Below are 17,677 nucleotides of genomic sequence, written 5' to 3' on the forward strand. Positions count from 1 at the left end.
TTCCTGAGAGCTGTAGTTAACTTCCTCTTGGTCTCTTTGCAGTTATGCAGCTGGTCAGCTCGTTCAGCAAGACTTAGATGTCTCTGTAGATCCCTTGAATAATTTGTTTTTAATCTTTTAATTCACAGCTGTTATCCAATCCAACTTAAAGCTGTTATCAGTGTAATTATCACATGTGCTGGCAGTTATATATTGCTAGCAATTATGCCTGATGAGCACTAGGATTTTTTTTTCAGGTTCGATGAAGTATACTTATTATTTCCTCTTTCAGTATGATAAAAGTTACACTGTGTAAAGCATTTAAATTAAATTATTAACATAGCTTATAGTTTTCTGTTTCTTCACTTATATGAAAATTTCTTATGATATGTACAAGCTTTCAATTCTTTTTAGCTGTATTTAACATAAAGACCAAACGTAACAGTATATATATTTATTGATTTATATACATATAATTTAACAATTGGACAGAGAAAAGTGCATAATTATTATAGATTATTGTGACATTTAAACCACAGATATGAGAAACTGAGCTCATTAAAGAATACATTTGGTCAAGTGCTAAACAAACACTTATTTGGCTAATGAAAGTGTTGAACAAATATATCATCTATTTCTTTAAAAAATTGTTCTTGCTGAATTATTTTGCTCTTTGGCTACCAAAAACGATATTGTACACCCTACAGTAAATTGAACCCAGTGGAAAAAACATGGTAAAAAATTAATTTAAATGCACATTGAAGGTGAGATCTAAATAAAATGGCAAAGGTGAACAAATGATTTGATAAATAGTAAACAATGAACAGTCACACAAATAAAAGAAAGACATTACGTAGAGAAAACCGGGTTCATTTAATTTTACATAGGTAAACTTGACCAGAGAGAAACATTAACAGATAATGTTTTCTAACATTGAAAAGGAACAAATGTCTAAATCTGCACAAAATTTAAAACAAAAAAAGAAGAAAAAAAAAGAAAAATTATTTGGATCCATGTTAATAACTTAATATTACCCTTGAAATCTGCACTCTGCATTAGATGGCCTTTAAGCATTTTCATAAATTAAGTTGAAGCTTTTTTCAAAAAAAGTTCATGGCCTATTTTCCACCCTGCCCCCAGTTGAAGTGTTGGAGAGACCAGCCATACGCAGGCTGTTTGTCGGCAGTCGTCTCCGGATCCACCCTGTCTTCAAATTCATGACTGTATCTTCTCTTCAAAGGGTGGTTGAGTAACATGTCATTTAAAATGTTTTGATTACTTCTGGAATGCTGTGCTGCAATTTTGGAATGAGCGCTTTTGTTTTGTTGAACGCCAGCCTGGTAGCGATAATTTGGAACGGATGTTTTTGAGGCTGGACTGTCTTCAAATTTGATGTCGTCCTTAAAGGTACCAGGATTTGAATGGAGTTGGTCGCTGCTGTTGGTGTCCTCATCATCATCTGCATTTTCACCACTGGCATTGGTTTCCAAAATGTCATCATTTTGCACAGGCGATGACATTTGTGACTTTTTCCTGTTATTTTTCTTGGTTAATATGGGTTTTTCTCCAATTTTGAAATCCTTCTCGCAATTGATATCGAAATTTTCTGATGAAGATGCCTGTTGAAACTGGACACAGAACGGCTGCCATGCTCCTCTGATGCAGCAGAGACGTTTTAAATTTTCCAAAGTTTTGCAACTTTGCTCATTGTTTTTTTGGCACATGTTGCTGACATAGCCAAGCCCAGTGGAACAGCAAGGAAGGCCAAGGATACAACATTCCTCAACTTTGCGCATGCAACAGTGTTGCTCTGAAAGAGAAAAAAATTAATAATATTGAAATTTTAGTTTGAAACAGATTTCAGAAAGTACAGTATCTTTGCAGATATCTATTTTCCTCATGTTTATCTTTCTTTTTTTTTTAGCTTTTTCGTTTTCAAGTGTTTAGAGAAAAAAAATAATAATATTGAAATTTTGTTTGAAACAGATTTATGAAAGTATTAACACAGATATTTAGTTTCCTAATATTTATCTTTCTTTTTTTAGCTTTTTCCTTTTCAATTGTTTAAATTTATTTCTGTTATTTTTTCTTTGATATTTTTATTTCACCCTGTATTTTTTACATAATGTAACTTTTGTTTGTTATTTCATTTCTAGATTCAGCTTTTTCTTTGTATTTTACTTAAATTCCTAATTTCTTTCCTTTACATTACCTGCTTCAGTATTTTTAATATAAAGAAAGTGAATTTTTATATTCATTCTCTGTAAACTACAACCACCTTTTTTAATTAACATCTTAAGCTAACGAGCAAAAGAATCAAAATCGTTAGTGTCACAAATTTCTCACAAAAATTGTTTTATATATAATTACCTGTTTGGCAGCATTTTTCAGTGAGATCTTCATGCGTTTGCCTGAATGCTTCAATCCAAGAATTCCCTAACCTCTTAACCCCTTGACCACTGGTCAGTCTTCCAACAACCTCTCCCTTTAGGAGCTCCCTTGGATCCTGATAGTTAGACCTTCCTTTTGGTGGAGCTGCTGATGACAATATTACCAGGTTGACAACGAAACATAGTAGAGATCCTTGTGTTTTTACGTAGAGATGCATCATCAGTGGCCCCCAAGAGTTTTTTCTTTTCCAAGCTTCAAGTTTTCTCCTTTAGCAGATAGAAAATTATTTCTGGTAGGTGCTAAGAAACTTAAGCTTGAGATCAGATTGGCTTTGTAATTTCTTCTCAATCAGTTATGAATGTAATTATATATCCGATGAGTTCTTATTCAAACATACAGACTGTTATCACAGTATAGTAGTAGTAGTAGCTCTTATTGACTTCTGAGAAATACTTAGTAACTGATGTTGAATCAGAATGGCATATTGCAGAGGAGGCTCTCGTATTTATACTCTGCAGGACCAATCATTCCCGGATGAGGACAGGTGTCTGACGTAGAGGGGGCCACCGAGGGTGCGTACGCTGCTAAATTACTTACCATACACGCAATTTGGAAGTCAATGGACGTTAATTACAGGAATGTCTTAGCGGGTCACGGGGAGATTGATGGTCTCTCCAACAAGCCGAGCCTTGATTTGTTGCTTGGAAGAAATAATAGAGTTGAGGTCAATTTTATAGTTTGTATGGAGTGAAGCATGGTTTGTGCATGTGGCGTTCACACTGGCTGGCCGCTAATAGCTGTATTGGCGTTTTATTAATTCTTCACTTTGGAGCACTACATGTACATGGCCACGTAAGATATCATCAGTTATATATGTGTGAGTGCAGAAAGCTTCCAGAATACACATATAATCTTTATTGATTGTCTCGGATCTGTGTTAATCAATGTTCAATTGCAGTTATTTATTGGAAATTAATTAACTGATTGTGCTTCCTGACACATTGTTTAGAGCAAGCAATCCGAAAGTTTCATTGTTTAAATGTCTGACAATTTGGTCCAAATACATGTAAGAGAACCTTGTAAAGGTCGGCTGCACTCAACAAACCCACCATCAATATAAATTCTTATTGAGATATTCATGGTTTTGTTCTGTATGGTACGTCTTTATACCAGTAATTGAATTATTTTTAATGAAAATAAGTGAGTATAGTAATACCAAAGGCAAACTTGTTCTTTGTCTTCATACTTACAGAAGATATTTAACTTTACTGGAAGGTAGTGAAACAGCCAACATCATTATCATTGAGACAAACAAGTAAATGAAAATTGTACTTGACAATATCCAAAATTGATTAAAAGTAAAGAGAGTAAATACCACAAAGAAGACCTAACAGTCATAAAATTTTGGTTCAATAACATGAAACACAATTTGCTGTTGGTTGGATAACCAATTTTACACTAAAAAACCAACACTCTTGAACCAAAGTCTTCTTACATTGTCAAAATCAAGAGATTTTATATTGATTCAGAACCATTCGTATTGTGCAGTTATGTGAACCCACCCAGCGAATGTATTTAGTTGCGAACGTACGTTGTAAACGTGACTGTAGGTGTGGTTTTCCTGACCTTCCTGGATACATTTCAATTTTTTTTTTATTTTAAGTCTGGTTGATTCTGATTATAACAACCTTATGTGGGTGCAGAATTGTGTACAAAATAAATGCATGATATTTACGATGTGTTTCTGGAAGTACATTGTGGTAGTATTTGAAGATTAGGCATTTTTATAGGTTATAATGTCATGGATTAAGGTGAATGTACACTGTAGTTCTTTACTGCCTTAATCTCTTGTATTCAAGTTATTATTGATGACTTCATGTGTTAAGTAAGGATTTTAATGTGTAGTTTTGATAGTTGCATAAAAAGATTCTTTAATCACAGGGCTGAAATTGGTATGGGAGTACAATGGTGCTTGAACTTCTGTAGCGAAGTCTTGGAGAAAAAATGAAGCATTCTGCTTACATTAGTTTTTTTCCAATAAGCAGCAGAAGATGCTGTACCAGAGGATGCTTGTTTGTTTGTTTGTATTAGCAGTGTGTGCATAATCCCCAAGTAATATTTTACAGGAATGTTTAGGGTTTTTTTATATCATATTGTTGTTTAAGAAAGGTCAAGATTCTATTTCCACATTTGAAATTCAAGACATGAGTCGTCTAATTGAGGTAATAAATCTTTATATAATTATAATAGATTTAATGAAAAATAGAGCTTAGTCTAAATTAATTTTGCCACCTCTTAATGACTGTCAAATACATTGTAGAATTAGAGAAGGTTTAAGCATCAAAGCCTATTTTTCTTGGATGAACTGTTTATTAGGGGTATGGATTTACTGTCTTTAACTTTCAACTGGTACAGTTTCTGGGAAAGGCCATCAGTGATTGATGTTGATCCAGAGATCTTTTAGAAAGATCTTTTGTTCTGGGAAAATTGTTCTTTGTCTTATAAATGAATCATCCTTACCATTAAATATGAGGTCACAAGACAAACCAGACTTCTATGACACACGAGTTTTATTAATTTAGGTAATTTTGGATTAAATATAAGGATAAAATCACTTTTTGTTGGCAACCATTTGGATTAATAATGTAGATTATGAAAGCCGTTTATTGATTGGTTGATCTAATGAGTGGTCAAAAAAAGGAAAACCATTGAGAAACAAGGCTTGAGGTGCGGATAGGCAAAAATGCAGGCAAACTACTACTAAATTAAAGTGCTGGCGCACCACGTCTAAAGCGTATACGTGAAGAAAAGAATGAACCAGTTCAATATATTTTCCTAGTTGTTACTGACTGCTGGTGCTTAAAATGGCGCTGTCCACCTGACGCCAATCAATGGATTAAAAGGTGGGTTCACTCAAGATCCCAATAGACCGATACCGAATCCCAGGAGAGCTGGTTTTAAAAACATTTTTTTAAAAAAGAAAAAATATAACTAAAATTTTAAACTTTTAAGTTTAAAACAATTAAGAATAAATCAAAAGTAGTGCACTTATTTTAAAGACTGCAATTAGTAATATTTACTCTTTTTACCAGGTCATTTAGTGCAATAGCCATTGTGTCATTATTTCTGTTTATTATGTAAATGGGGGATGAAGTATAACAGTTACGTTTAAGTTTACCTTTTTTGTGTTTAAGCTGGTCCTTTTAATGGCTGCCCACCTGTAAGTTGAATGTTCAACTCAACAGAAATTTAAGAAAAAATACACATAATGGAAGTCAGCAGTTTTTTTTAATACTTTGACTTTCGTTGAAAGGACTGCCTTTTCCAGCATTTTCAGAGTCAAATGAAGTATGGGCTCTCCTTATATATGTTATTAGTACCACCAGCGTGTACGCTGGCGGTACTCATGGTTTTAGTCCCGACCCGTCTCGTACAGCTCCGCCGGCTCCTGCGGCTCCGCAGGATGGCGTGGGATACAAGTCACCGTTACCGCTTCTCCTCCTAGACCGCAAGGACCTGTGTCCCCATCTCTTGGATTTTGGTCACATATAATCTCAACTTGAACCCCCTGGTTTTTTTGTCTCAGTCGGTGCATTGGCCTGGGCGTGGCACTCGTTATAACGCACCCTTGTCAAAATTTTTGAAAATTCAATGCTAAATATCTCCCATACCGAAGGAATTATGTGAAAAATTTCTATAGATGGCTGACCGAAAGTCACATGTGGAGATTTCAAATATGCCCTTGGATTTGACCTTTGACCTTTATTTCAAGGTCAAACGGGCCAAAATTTTTTAAAAATGGGAATTTTTTGCAAAAAAATTATTATTTTATGCCGATTTTCAGAAACTTCACAGATCTAACTTATAATATTATGGACAGGTGTTACACTTAGGGTCTTCTTTCATCTTCGTGAGTTTGGGGTCAATCGGTGCATTTTCACGGGAGTAGCGGCCATTAGATGCCAAAACTGAAAACTCTCTCAAATTCTGGAACTGTTAATGCCAGAGACCTCTTGTTTTTTTGCATTTTGTAGAGCTTGTCAAGCGCAACACTGAAGGTGGTGTCCGTTTTTTGTTTTTGATATGGCTTAGGCATTGTACTATATCGACAGTTCAACATCCAATATTTCGTGGTGAAAATAAAATGTGAAATACTACAAAATTAGCAGAGATACGCCCATAGTTACTATTGAACTTGAATAGGAAGTCATATACTGGTAATCTAACTGACCTTGAAATTGACCTTTGACCTACCTTTCATGATGAACTGCACTTTGCAAGTTTTCTGATTTTTATATCTCCAAAACTAGCAAAGATATGCCCATAGTTACTGTTGAACTTGAATAGGAAGTCATATACTGGCAATCTAACTGTGATCCTGAAATTGACCTCTGACCTACTTTACACCATGAACTGAACTTTGCAAATTTTCTAGCCCTTATATCTCTTAAACTGGCAAAGATACGCCCATAGCTACTGTTGAACTTGAGTAGGAAGTCATATACTGGCAATCTTATTGTGACCTTAAAATTGACCTCGACCTACTTTTCACCATGAACTGAACTTTGCAAATTTTCTCTCCCTTATATCTTGAAAACTGGCAGAGATACGCCATTAGTTACTATTGAACTTCAATAGGAAGTCATATACTGGCAATCTAACTGTGTCCTTGAAATTGACCTCTGACCTCCTTTACACCATGAACTGAACTTTGCAAATTTTGGTTCCCTTTTCTCTCTAAAACTGGCAGAGATATGTCCATAGTTACTATTAAAGTTGAATAGGAAGTCACATACTGGCAATTTACTGTGACCTTAAAATTGACCTTTGACCTACTTTTTACCATGAATTGAACTTTGCAAAATTTTGTTCCCTTTTATCTCCAAAACTGGCAGAGATAGGTCCATAGTTTCTATTGAACTTGAATAGGAAGTCATATACTGGCAATCTTATTGTGACTTTAAATTGAACTTTGACCTAATTTTCATCATGAATTGAACTTTGCAAATTTTGGTTCCCTTTTATTTCCAAAACTGGCAGAGATAGGTCTATAGTTACTATTGAAGTTGAATAGGAAGTCACATACTGGCAATTTATCTGTGACCATGAAATTGACCTTTGACCTACTTTACACCATAAACTGAACTTTGCAAATTTTGGTTCCCTTTTATTTCCAAAACTGGCAAAGATATGCCCATAGTTACTATTGAACTTGAATAGGAAGTCATATACTGGCAATTTACTGTGACCTTAAAGTTAATCTTGGACCTACTTTTTACCATGAACTGAACTTTGCAAATTTCCATTCCCTTTTATCTCCAAAACTGACAGAGAAAGGTCCATAGTTACTATTGAACTTGAATTGGAAGTAATACACTGGCAATCTAACTGTGACCTTGAAATTGGCCTTTGACCTAATTTTTATGATGAACTGCTTTTTGCATGTTTCCTGGCCTTTAAATCTGCAAAACTTGAAAAGAAATGCCCATGGTTACTATTGAATTTGAATAGAAATTCATATACTATGATGTTGAAATTGACTTTGACTTACTTTTTCACCATGAACTGAGCTTTGCATATTTTCTTGCTCCTCATATCTTCAAAACTAACAGAGATGTGCCCGGTGTTGCCCCTAGGTTTTCTCTTTTGTCAGCATATATGCACCACTGACAACACATTTTAAAGGTACATACGAACCGAGCATCGGTGGAGAGGGGATTCCCATTAACACATGTAAACCACTTCTACTAGTTTCTTATACGACTCAAATAAATTCGCCATGCCAAGGGATAAACTGAATATATCACTCGATCAGCCGTAAAAGAGCTTTAGACTGCTCCTTTCTTTAAATTTTTGGTTGTAAATTTAACCCACTTTCGTGACCTACTTTTCTGCCCTATTGACATACAGCATAGAATGCTAGCAGCAAAATCCATTCAAACATCATTTTCGGGTAAAATTAAACAATGCCTTTTGGTAATTCTCTTAGTTATACTACTTGAAACTATATGCTGGCATTTGGTTGGTTTTTGTGACAAAAAATTGACTTTGTATGCATCTTTAAGGAAAACCAATAGGCCTTTTGTCTAGAGAATCACAGGAGTGATCAATGGTAGGAAAATGCAGGTCAGTTCGAAAATCTGCTTGATTGTAACATTTTTATTCATATTTTTTGGCATATTTTGAGAACTCTTGTTGATTGCATTTTATAGAGCTTGTCAAGCACAAGACTGGTGATGGTGGCCCTTTTTTTTTTTGGGGGGGGGGGGTTCCATACAAATGCGCTTACTCCAGCTGGTGGTACAATATCCGGAGGCGGTATCGCCTCTCTGATCCTCTAGTTAGTGGAAAGTTTTAAAAAAAGGCAATTAACAGGGGCAGACCCAGAGCTATTTTCTGACAGTCTTCCAAATTATCTTTGTTGATTATCCTCTAATTTTGACCTTCTTCCAAAATGAAAAATTGGATACCCGTCAATGTAAACTTGAAAATCTGACCGTCTTCCGGAAGACCCAGAAGACGGCCTAAATCCGCCCCTGATTAAAAATATTGACATTTTAATTTTCATTAAACATAATGTAAGATTGCTTCCACATTTTTAGACTCTGACCACAAATTACCATCACCCCACTAAGAATGTGTTTGCTTTCAGTATTTATCAGCGCCAGGTTTTTCTCAGGATAAAAATGTCAAAACAGCCATCTAGGCTAGACGAAGGGAAAATATGGTCCAATTTTTTGCTGTTGGTTTTCAAGGCCCTTGATACTAATAGAAATATATTGAGCCCAGGCAGTGAACCTTTGTGGCTACACGTATAAAGGCAACTGAAAATTAACCTGAGACTTTGATTTCCACGGTGTCTGTGCATTTAACCATCATGTGCACTGTCATCTGTCCTCGTCGGCAATTTTGTTGGTGCTGTGCACTTTTCACTGTTAACACATCATATGGAAAAACCATGTGACTTACAATCTTCAAATTAAGTCACTAGAGTGATTTGTGGCACTACAATAAAGGCCAAGTTTGAATGGCAGCTTTATTGGATCATTTGTCTTGAAGTTATGTGGGTTTTTTTTGTGAATTTTTCATTTTTCACACATTGATATATGACGATGTGTAACTCTGAAATACCATGGGCCTAAAGCCCTAATATGCTAGTTACAGTTTTAAGTGATTGTGCTACCTGCAGTACAATAATTAAAAATTGGTCGTGATGTGACTCATAGGACTAAAATAAAATCCAAGTTTAAAATAGCCTGATTCGATTTATGTTATAATATTTATTATATATTATTTATTAATTATTATTATTTATTATGTATATTATGAAACATAGGCGTGCACTTATATTTGTTAGTTATTTTATTTACATCTAAAAAGAAGAATGATAATAGTATAAACAAACTCAATACTAGCTGATTGATTAAGGCGGTGGGGGGGGGGGGTGCACAATTGTAAACATGCTTGCTTCTGTTCACTTGACAATTATACAACATAAGACAAAGATAACTTTTCTGTAATATGTAGGATACAGGAACGACAAAATTGCTTTTATTTTTATATTGACACTTTATTGTTATTATTATTATCTGGAGTGCACATGCCACTTGCCCCCCACCCCCCCCCCCCACCCCCCACCCCCACCCCCAGTCCAGAAGTGCCTTAAATTTATACATTTTGTTTTGCAATTCTTTGTTTTAGTCAACAAAGTGTTTCCCAGAAAACTGTAGATTTATATCTGTTTTCTAAACACTCTAGTAGCCTACAAATGAGCTTAAATCTGACATTTGAGGTTAAAAGTTGTTAAGAAGTAACAGGTGCTCTTTTTTCAAGAAATGTGGAATAACGGGATATTTTATCATTATACATTAACACGCTGCTGCATCTAATAGGAGTATTTTCATGAGATAGTATAGATAGGATACATGCCAATAGTTTTAAAGTTTTAAGTTTTAAAGGAATTTGTGTAAATGATTGAAATTGGTGGGTCAGGTTAAAAGGGGGGGGGGAGGGTGCTCAGAGGGTAAAAGTTTCAAAAGAACAAGCTGCCCTTTTTGTCAGAAAAAGCCTGCTCAGAATCACAATTTGCCCTACTGGTAATTTTTTTTGATATCATTTTGAGTCAATTCAGGGGGTAAAAATGTCCTTTTTTTCTGAAAAAAGGAACCCTTTGAAATTGCTGCTATATGGGCGTGAGGGCAATCCAAATTTCCAAACATTTGAATCCCAAACTTCCAAACCCACACACGCCAGATTTGATAATAGACTAAATTTTAAGTAAATTTTGTAAACTGCATTTCGTGTTCAGCACAGAGCATACAGTACTAGATGTACTTAAGTTGCCTTACGAACAACCCAATCCCCTTCCACACATACATGTACATACATACAAACAAGCTGTAAGTTGAACTGTGGATTGCAGGTCAAAAAGCCTCCTTCATACTGTCGCCAACATCTCTTTAGAATTCATGGCAGACACTGCAAGATCCTATAATGGTGTATAAGCACCATCCGGGCAAACATGAGCAGTTAACTGACCTAATTAAGGCAACGAAAATGTTATCTAGTTGATGGCTTTACAGGCATATGATTGGTCAGAAGTATTGATTTTACATTTAGCTGTCTACTGGGGTGCCCGCCAAGGCCCTTGCTTACATACTGTGGCCATTATAACCCTGTAGAACTTGCTAGGAGATCCATTTGTTTGTGTTTGGTTACATTAGGTTTTGCGTTTTGTCCGTTGTTGCTGATTTGGGACAGTTAATTAGAGCAAAATTGCGTCCCAAGGTGTTACTTGTTTGTTCTGCTTTCAGACATTATATGTGAACGCATTTTAACATGTTTTTGAGGACCTAATACTTATCGAAAGATCAGAAAGCATAGTCCTTTATCAGCATTTATCAGCAAAATGTACATGAAAATGAATTAAGTAATTTTTTTTGAAAAAAAAAAATTTAGGACACACAGATTAGGTTCAAATTGTAATTTTTCCCTCCTGCATACATGTATCCTGGAAGTTCCATCTAAATCTGTGAAAAGATTCTTGAAATGTCTTGTTCACTACCAAACAGAGACATGGGCAAGGTAACCTATTAAAACAATGTTGGTGATGAAAATGATTATTGTAAGTAATCTTGAAAATGTAAAATATTAGGAAAAAGGCACTTGAAAATCTCTTTTTATAATCAAATCCAGAAAGGATGTAGGAAGAAACCAGAAACATTTTTGTCAACAGGAACATAACTGGTTGATTTGAAGGAACAATTAAGACAAAAAACTGAGGATGTTACATTTCCTAGAATACGAAGAATTTTTAGTGGATTTAAGGCAATTCTACCACAAAAATGTTATTAAACTTCGACACATGTAAAAGTTAAATGCTTGTGGGTGTTCCAAGGGCACTCCTTTCTTGCTGTAAAAAATCCTAGAATTGACTTTTATGTTGAATTCAGCAATAGTACTATTATTTTAGAACATGTTCATCCTTCTTTTTTAAAATGTGCGAAACTCCCCACCTAGAACATTTGACAAAATGACATTTCCTGCGTTTGCTCCTTTTGTGCTATTATACATACAGTTATTATGTGATTAATTTCAGAATAGCATTTTGATTGGTTTGAAAACAAATCTAGTTTTCACCCAAGGCAGAACCTGGGCCATCACTTGTATATCAGTCACCCCGCCTTTAAAATTTGACAAAAAAAAAAGTATTTCCCGTTTTTGCTTTTCATGAAATATGTGTTCATTTGCAAATAACATTTAGAGTTGTCTGAGAATAAATTTTAACTTTTAGCCAAGACGGAATCGAGCAAAAGGTGGTAATACTTCTTTGGCACTTTTAACATTTGACAAAAGGACATTTCCTGTTTTTTGCTTTTCATATAATATGTTCATTTAGAAATAGCATTTAGAGTTGTTAGAAAGCAAATCTTATTTTTACCCAGAACCTGGCATAATGTGTAAATCTCCTTATGCCACTTTAAACAAATGACATTTGTCGAATGGACATTTCCTGTTTTTGCTTTTTATATAATATGTTCATTTTCAGATAGCATTTAGTTGTCTGAAATCAAATCTAGCTTTTACCCTAGGTAGATTTTGAGAAAATTTGTGATTTTTTTCACATTTAACATTTGACAGAAAGACATTTCCTGTTTTTGATTTTTATGTAATATGTTCATTTGCAGATAATGTTTCGAGTTGTTTGAAAAAAAATTTACCCAAGACAAAAAACATAGCAGAGGCATGTACACTATGTCATGTTGACATTACTCACCAGTTTCAAACATTGATTCATAATTATTTCATTCTCAACACTTCATTTAGATATTTGAATTCCAGTTACTTATAATATAAAGCATAAAGCTGAATTCAACTAGTAGATGCCATTGTATATTTTCTGCTTACCTTTGTTAATGAAAAAAATACTGATTTGGAATGTGATTGTATTAAGTTTGTCCAGCTTTTATGAATAATACAAAGCATTCTCACAATAATATTTGCATTTCAGTACATGCCACCCCTTCCATGTCTTTAACATAAATATTTCATAATTGTTTGCAGAGTACCCTAAATTTTATTTAAAATAATCATTTATTTATTTATTTTTATGTTTTGTTTAACTAAGAGATAAAAAAAATAACAGATTTTGAACAGATTGTCTTCCATTTTAGAATATGGCTCCCTCCTCATCTGAAGAACTCTGCCACAGAATACCTGGATTTCTCGGACATTGTCCTTTTAGAGGGGCTTCTCTTGGCCCTCATAGTGGATGACCAGAAGTTGACCGATTTTGGCAAATACACGGACTACTTTCCCAGAGATGTGGGACTGATGATAATTTGTCCTAGTGTATGTTTAACTTAATGGATATTTGAAATAGTGCACTCGCACCTTTTATTGTTTATTAAGATTATGTAATGGCTTGCTTTGAAATATAATGATTCCCCATGATTTTAATTTAAAAAAAAACAATTATGCTCATAACAAGACTATTATATTTGTACATGGACTTAATTAAGTTGTTTTTTCATAACATTAGGGTGCAGCTTCAGAACTTGTCAACTAGTCAGTGTCAGCACCTTTATGTTCTGGAAATTACTTTGGCAGACCCTCTGGCCATGTGTGGCCTCTTCCTTGTTTGAGCATTAATTCACACCTATTTTATAATGATAAACTTTTCAGTGATAATAACTTATTTCTTAAATCCAGTAAAACATTTTGAAATAAATCAGTGGTAAAAATAGTGCAAAAAAAAATGAAATCTGCATTTGGAATTTGTTTTGACTATATATTATTTATTTCTTTATATGAAACAAATAAATGATATTTAAAATTATTTATTTATTAATTAATTTTTTTCAGGCATCTGGTCGTGGTGACAAAGCCTTCTTCCAGACTGTGAAGGACTGTCCTACTCACAGACAAGATTATGGTAATTGCACACAAATTTCAAACTCCTGTTTTTTTTACTGCCCCCCCCCCCACCCACACACACACACACACACACACACACACACACACACACACACACACTTTTTTTTCTCTTGAAGTCTTATTTCTACTAGCAACATCAAAAGTATTTTCTGTCATGAACCCTGTTTCTTTCTTTTTTTTTTTTCATTTTTATTTTGTTCATGTATTACTAAATTACTTGTTCATGGAAGTGATATTGATCTATTTTGTTGGAAATATAGTAAGCAAATAAATTAATTATGGTAAGTTGTACTGCTGAATAGCCAGAATCCTGTAGTGGCCAGTAAACTAATGCCCAAGGTAACCCCTTTGTAACCCTCCCTTTTGAAGTGAATGTGTTAGAGAAGCAAAAGAACATCTTGCTGCAATTGGCAGTACTTGTAAAGAATTATCATCTAGCACAATTATTGAAGACTTTGAGTATAGGGAAGTAATAAGGAAAGAGATCTTATAGGACTTGAAGTTAAGGATGCACATGCTGGCGTGGTATTTTTTCCTTCAAATGGTGAAGATAAACCTTAATATATAGGTTGACTGAAGAAAATATTTATGATGAAATTTCCCCTGGTTTCTCCCCCAGATGAACATGACCAGCAAGGAGGCCTTAGTGATGTGAAGTGTCACTGTGAGGAGATTAGGGAGGTAGCAATGGTACATCCGTCACAGAGCTCTAAGCTTTCTGCCAAGTTCATGTTGCTTAGGTAGGTGGCATTTTTTTTTTTTTTTTGCTGTATGCTTTGTTTTTTTACTCCAACACACATAGGGATTGCAGTTGTTGGCAAAGATAATATTGATTATATACAAAGCATGATCAATTCAATTTTTTACATTTTTTTACTGTTTTTTTTATCTGTTTTTTTTTTTATATTGGTAAGGTATCTGGTAGCCCCTGTATATCCTTGTAACAATTCTGTTTTTAGATATGCTTGGCATATGCGTATCATCATACCCAGCGGCTGTTTTGACCCGGAGATGGATGAGGACATGTTGACCTTTGGCTGGTATGTTGACCTTCCCATAAGAGAGGAAGCCATGAGGGCATCAGGAGATGAGATGAGACTGGAAAGTATGTCTGACCTTGACCATTTTTTTTTTTTTGTTTGTTTGTTTTGGAGAGTTTTAAAGCATGGTTTAGTTGTCATGGTTATGATGCAGTTATCAAAATTTCATTCAGTAAAATAGTTTAATTTTTTCATATAAAAAAGAGAGATATTGTTCAAAAAGGAATACAATTAAGGCATAAGTATATGTATATATATGCCTTGCACCTGACCTGGATTTAAATGAACTTTTACTTTGTATTTCATGCTCTGATCTTGAGCTGTATGTCAGTAGAATGGCAGTTTTGTGCAATTTTCAGTCAGATGTGATTCAGTTTGAACAGAGATCTAATCCTGACTTTGATTCTTACAATAGTTTTTATGCGCTGACCCTGACCTATATTTCATTGGACATGCAATTGTCTTTGTATTTTATCCTAATTAAACAGACATTTTTACCGTACCAAATAGAATGGATTGCTCCAGTCTGTTGTTGTCTGTCTCTAAAATATAAAACGTGTACAAACCTGTAACCTTGACATTTGACCTTGACCTATATTTCAGTGGAGAAGCACCCGTTTTCTGCAGACCTCTGCTGCATGTTGTCCAACTTAAATGGCAATCCGTACCCTATCTTGAATGGAGTGGACTTCTCTGGGCTGTCTCCATGTGTTCAGTTACTCTGCTCAGTGCCAGGTAGATGTATTTACTATTTTTATTAGACTATGAATGCATGAGGGGGATGAATTCCCAAACTGAATACACCTGAGGGCTCAGTAAATTCACGCTAGGACATATTTTATGGATACATTTAGGATGAAAAAAGCAAGCATAGTTACACTATGCACATATTGTCTTGAGTGTATAAGCCCTTTTTTAACACACAACATTTTAAGGTTTTGGGAATTTACCCCCCCCCCCCCCTCTCCCCATTCCCTTGTTAAGAAAAAGCATATGCCAATAGTAAAAAAAACCATTATATATATATATATATATTTATATATATATATATACAGTTTGTTGGAATGAATGACATAGTATATGAAAAAACCCTGGCTGCATTAAGAATGTCAATAATAGATAGCGTATTGGTATTATCTCATAAAAAAATAAAGGCTTCAATCTTGAACATTGATTAATAAAAATGCATGGAAATAGATAGTGTATGCGTATTTTTCTAGGGCAGTACACTGATGCTACAGCAAGGAGACTAGGCATGTTAAAACTTGGTGCAGCCATTAAGGCTAACATGCAGGCTGATGACAGTGTCATTGATAATGAGGTAATTACAGAGATTGGCAGGGGGTGAAATGGTTTGCTTTTGTCTCCACTGCTTTATTGAATTTTGAAAATTTTATTTTTATTGCATTTATTTATTTATTTATTTATTATGGTTGTTGTTAATATTTTGGGGGGAGGTAGAAAGAGATATTCTAATGCAATGGTGAGGCAATTTGTACCTGACCCCCCCCCACCCCCACCCCCACCAGCCTCCATTGCTTAATTTGGTCTAATTTTCATGGCTGTTGCCTTCTCAGGTTCTCTACTATACCAACAGCATAGGATTTCTGGAGGTGGACAGTTTGAGTGACCTCTGCAAGTACACAAACACTAAGAAGGAAAATTTCAAGGTGTGTACAGGGCAATATTGTACGTGTTAAGTTGAGATTGAAACAGCTCATTTTTATAAAACCTGAAATTTCAAGGTACTTAACTGTTAACAAACTTTTAAAAAATTGTCAGGCGACTTTATCTGGCACGCCTCCCCACGTGTCATCATGACCGGTCGAATTGAGCCGAGATTTAATGACTGTGCCCCTGCAGGGACGACTCGTGGGGAGGCATGAAAGAGGATTAAGACCATTACAGGATTAAGCGGTCTTCCTTTCATGTAGGTCTGCCATATTTAGGCCATGGACCAGCTAGCACTCAGCTCTTCTCATTCTGAATGGCCTCTAAAACATCTCAGTCCTTTGAGTTAACCATTCTCAAGTCTTTGCTATCAAGCATATGTACATGTATTTATATTCATTTCAACTGCTGAGCATTTATATATTTTTCTTTTAACATATTATTTTATGCATAATCATTTTAATTGGATTCTCTAACATAAGCATTTTAATTTGTTATCTGTAAAATTATTTTTAACGAACACATAGTGAACTTTATAGATAATTAAAATTTTACTCTCCAGATAGCATACCCGTCCAATGCATATGTTGATGGCATTCCCAGTGCAGTTAATGAGAAACCATATTATCACTTTGCAGACAGGTAAGATAAAAAAAAAAAGGGGGGGGGGGGGGCGGGGGGGGGGGATGAGAAAGTGGGGGAGGGGGTAGTTAGAAAGAGGGAGACAGAAAGAATAGAGTGCAGAAAAGCCGCTTTTCTCTTGCATGGATTACATCCTTATACTGTAATACTTATATATACATGCGGTGTTGATCGTTTTAGTTAAATTTAGAGTACCACCAATGTTTTTATCCCTGTCTTTATTGCTACAGCAGTTAAATGATGAACAAGGATAGGTCAATTTGAAATACATTGTAGGAAGTCGTATATTTTCAGGTTCGGGCTCTCAAGATGCTATCTCCATGACACTGTTCCCAGCCCTTTCTCCCGTAGCAAGGTAACAGAAGATTGTCTCCAAAAATTAAGACTGGGTTTCCCATACCTAGATCGATCTAACAGGATTGATCCATCTCCGAGGGGTTTCTTGCTTAAGTGGCTTAGATGTCTGGCATGCCTAATGAGGCTCCTAAATGATAATTAATCATCCCAGCAGCATCAGT

At 35.0% G+C, this 17,677-nt stretch overlaps 2 protein-coding genes across 3 annotated transcripts in view; one reads left to right on the plus strand and one right to left on the minus strand.

Annotated features, from left to right (window-relative positions):
• LOC106179125 (uncharacterized) overlaps window positions 1-17,677 on the plus strand; it is an 89,564-nt gene that overhangs the window by 67,379 nt on the left and 4,508 nt on the right. For both annotated transcript variants that reach the window (XM_086997013.1, XM_086997014.1), the window contains exons 6-14: window positions 13,044-13,221; window positions 13,735-13,804; window positions 14,426-14,546; window positions 14,766-14,911; window positions 15,450-15,581; window positions 16,067-16,167; window positions 16,424-16,516; window positions 17,080-17,159; window positions 17,454-17,514. In XM_086997013.1, coding sequence (XP_086853139.1) covers window positions 13,044-13,221; window positions 13,735-13,804; window positions 14,426-14,546; window positions 14,766-14,911; window positions 15,450-15,581; window positions 16,067-16,167; window positions 16,424-16,516; window positions 17,080-17,159; window positions 17,454-17,514 — 982 coding nt within the window. The remainder of the gene's footprint in view (window positions 1-13,043; window positions 13,222-13,734; window positions 13,805-14,425; window positions 14,547-14,765; window positions 14,912-15,449; window positions 15,582-16,066; window positions 16,168-16,423; window positions 16,517-17,079; window positions 17,160-17,453; window positions 17,515-17,677) is intronic.
• LOC147759699 (uncharacterized) lies at window positions 419-2,864 on the minus strand. The gene is made up of 2 exons (XM_086997018.1): window positions 2,350-2,864; window positions 419-1,789 (listed from the first exon to the last, which is right to left on the minus strand). The coding sequence occupies exons 1-2, from the start codon at window positions 2,588-2,590 to the stop codon at window positions 1,098-1,100; spliced, it is 933 nt and encodes a 310-aa protein (XP_086853144.1). The 5' UTR covers window positions 2,591-2,864; the 3' UTR covers window positions 419-1,097.

Source organism: Lingula anatina, chromosome 10, assembly GCF_051362555.1.
Source record: "Lingula anatina isolate TDL-2025a chromosome 10, LinAna3.0, whole genome shotgun sequence".
Taxonomy (NCBI): Eukaryota; Metazoa; Brachiopoda; class Lingulata; order Lingulida; family Lingulidae; genus Lingula; species Lingula anatina.

Coding starts and splice junctions, on each gene's coding strand:
- LOC147759699 (XM_086997018.1), bottom strand. CDS start 2,590: ATGATGCATCTCTACGTAAAAACACAAGGATCTCTACTATGTTTCGTT. Junction 1,790..2,349: donor TGAAAAATGCTGCCAAACAG/GTAATTATATAT, acceptor TTTCTCTTTCAG/AGCAACACTGTTGCATGCGC.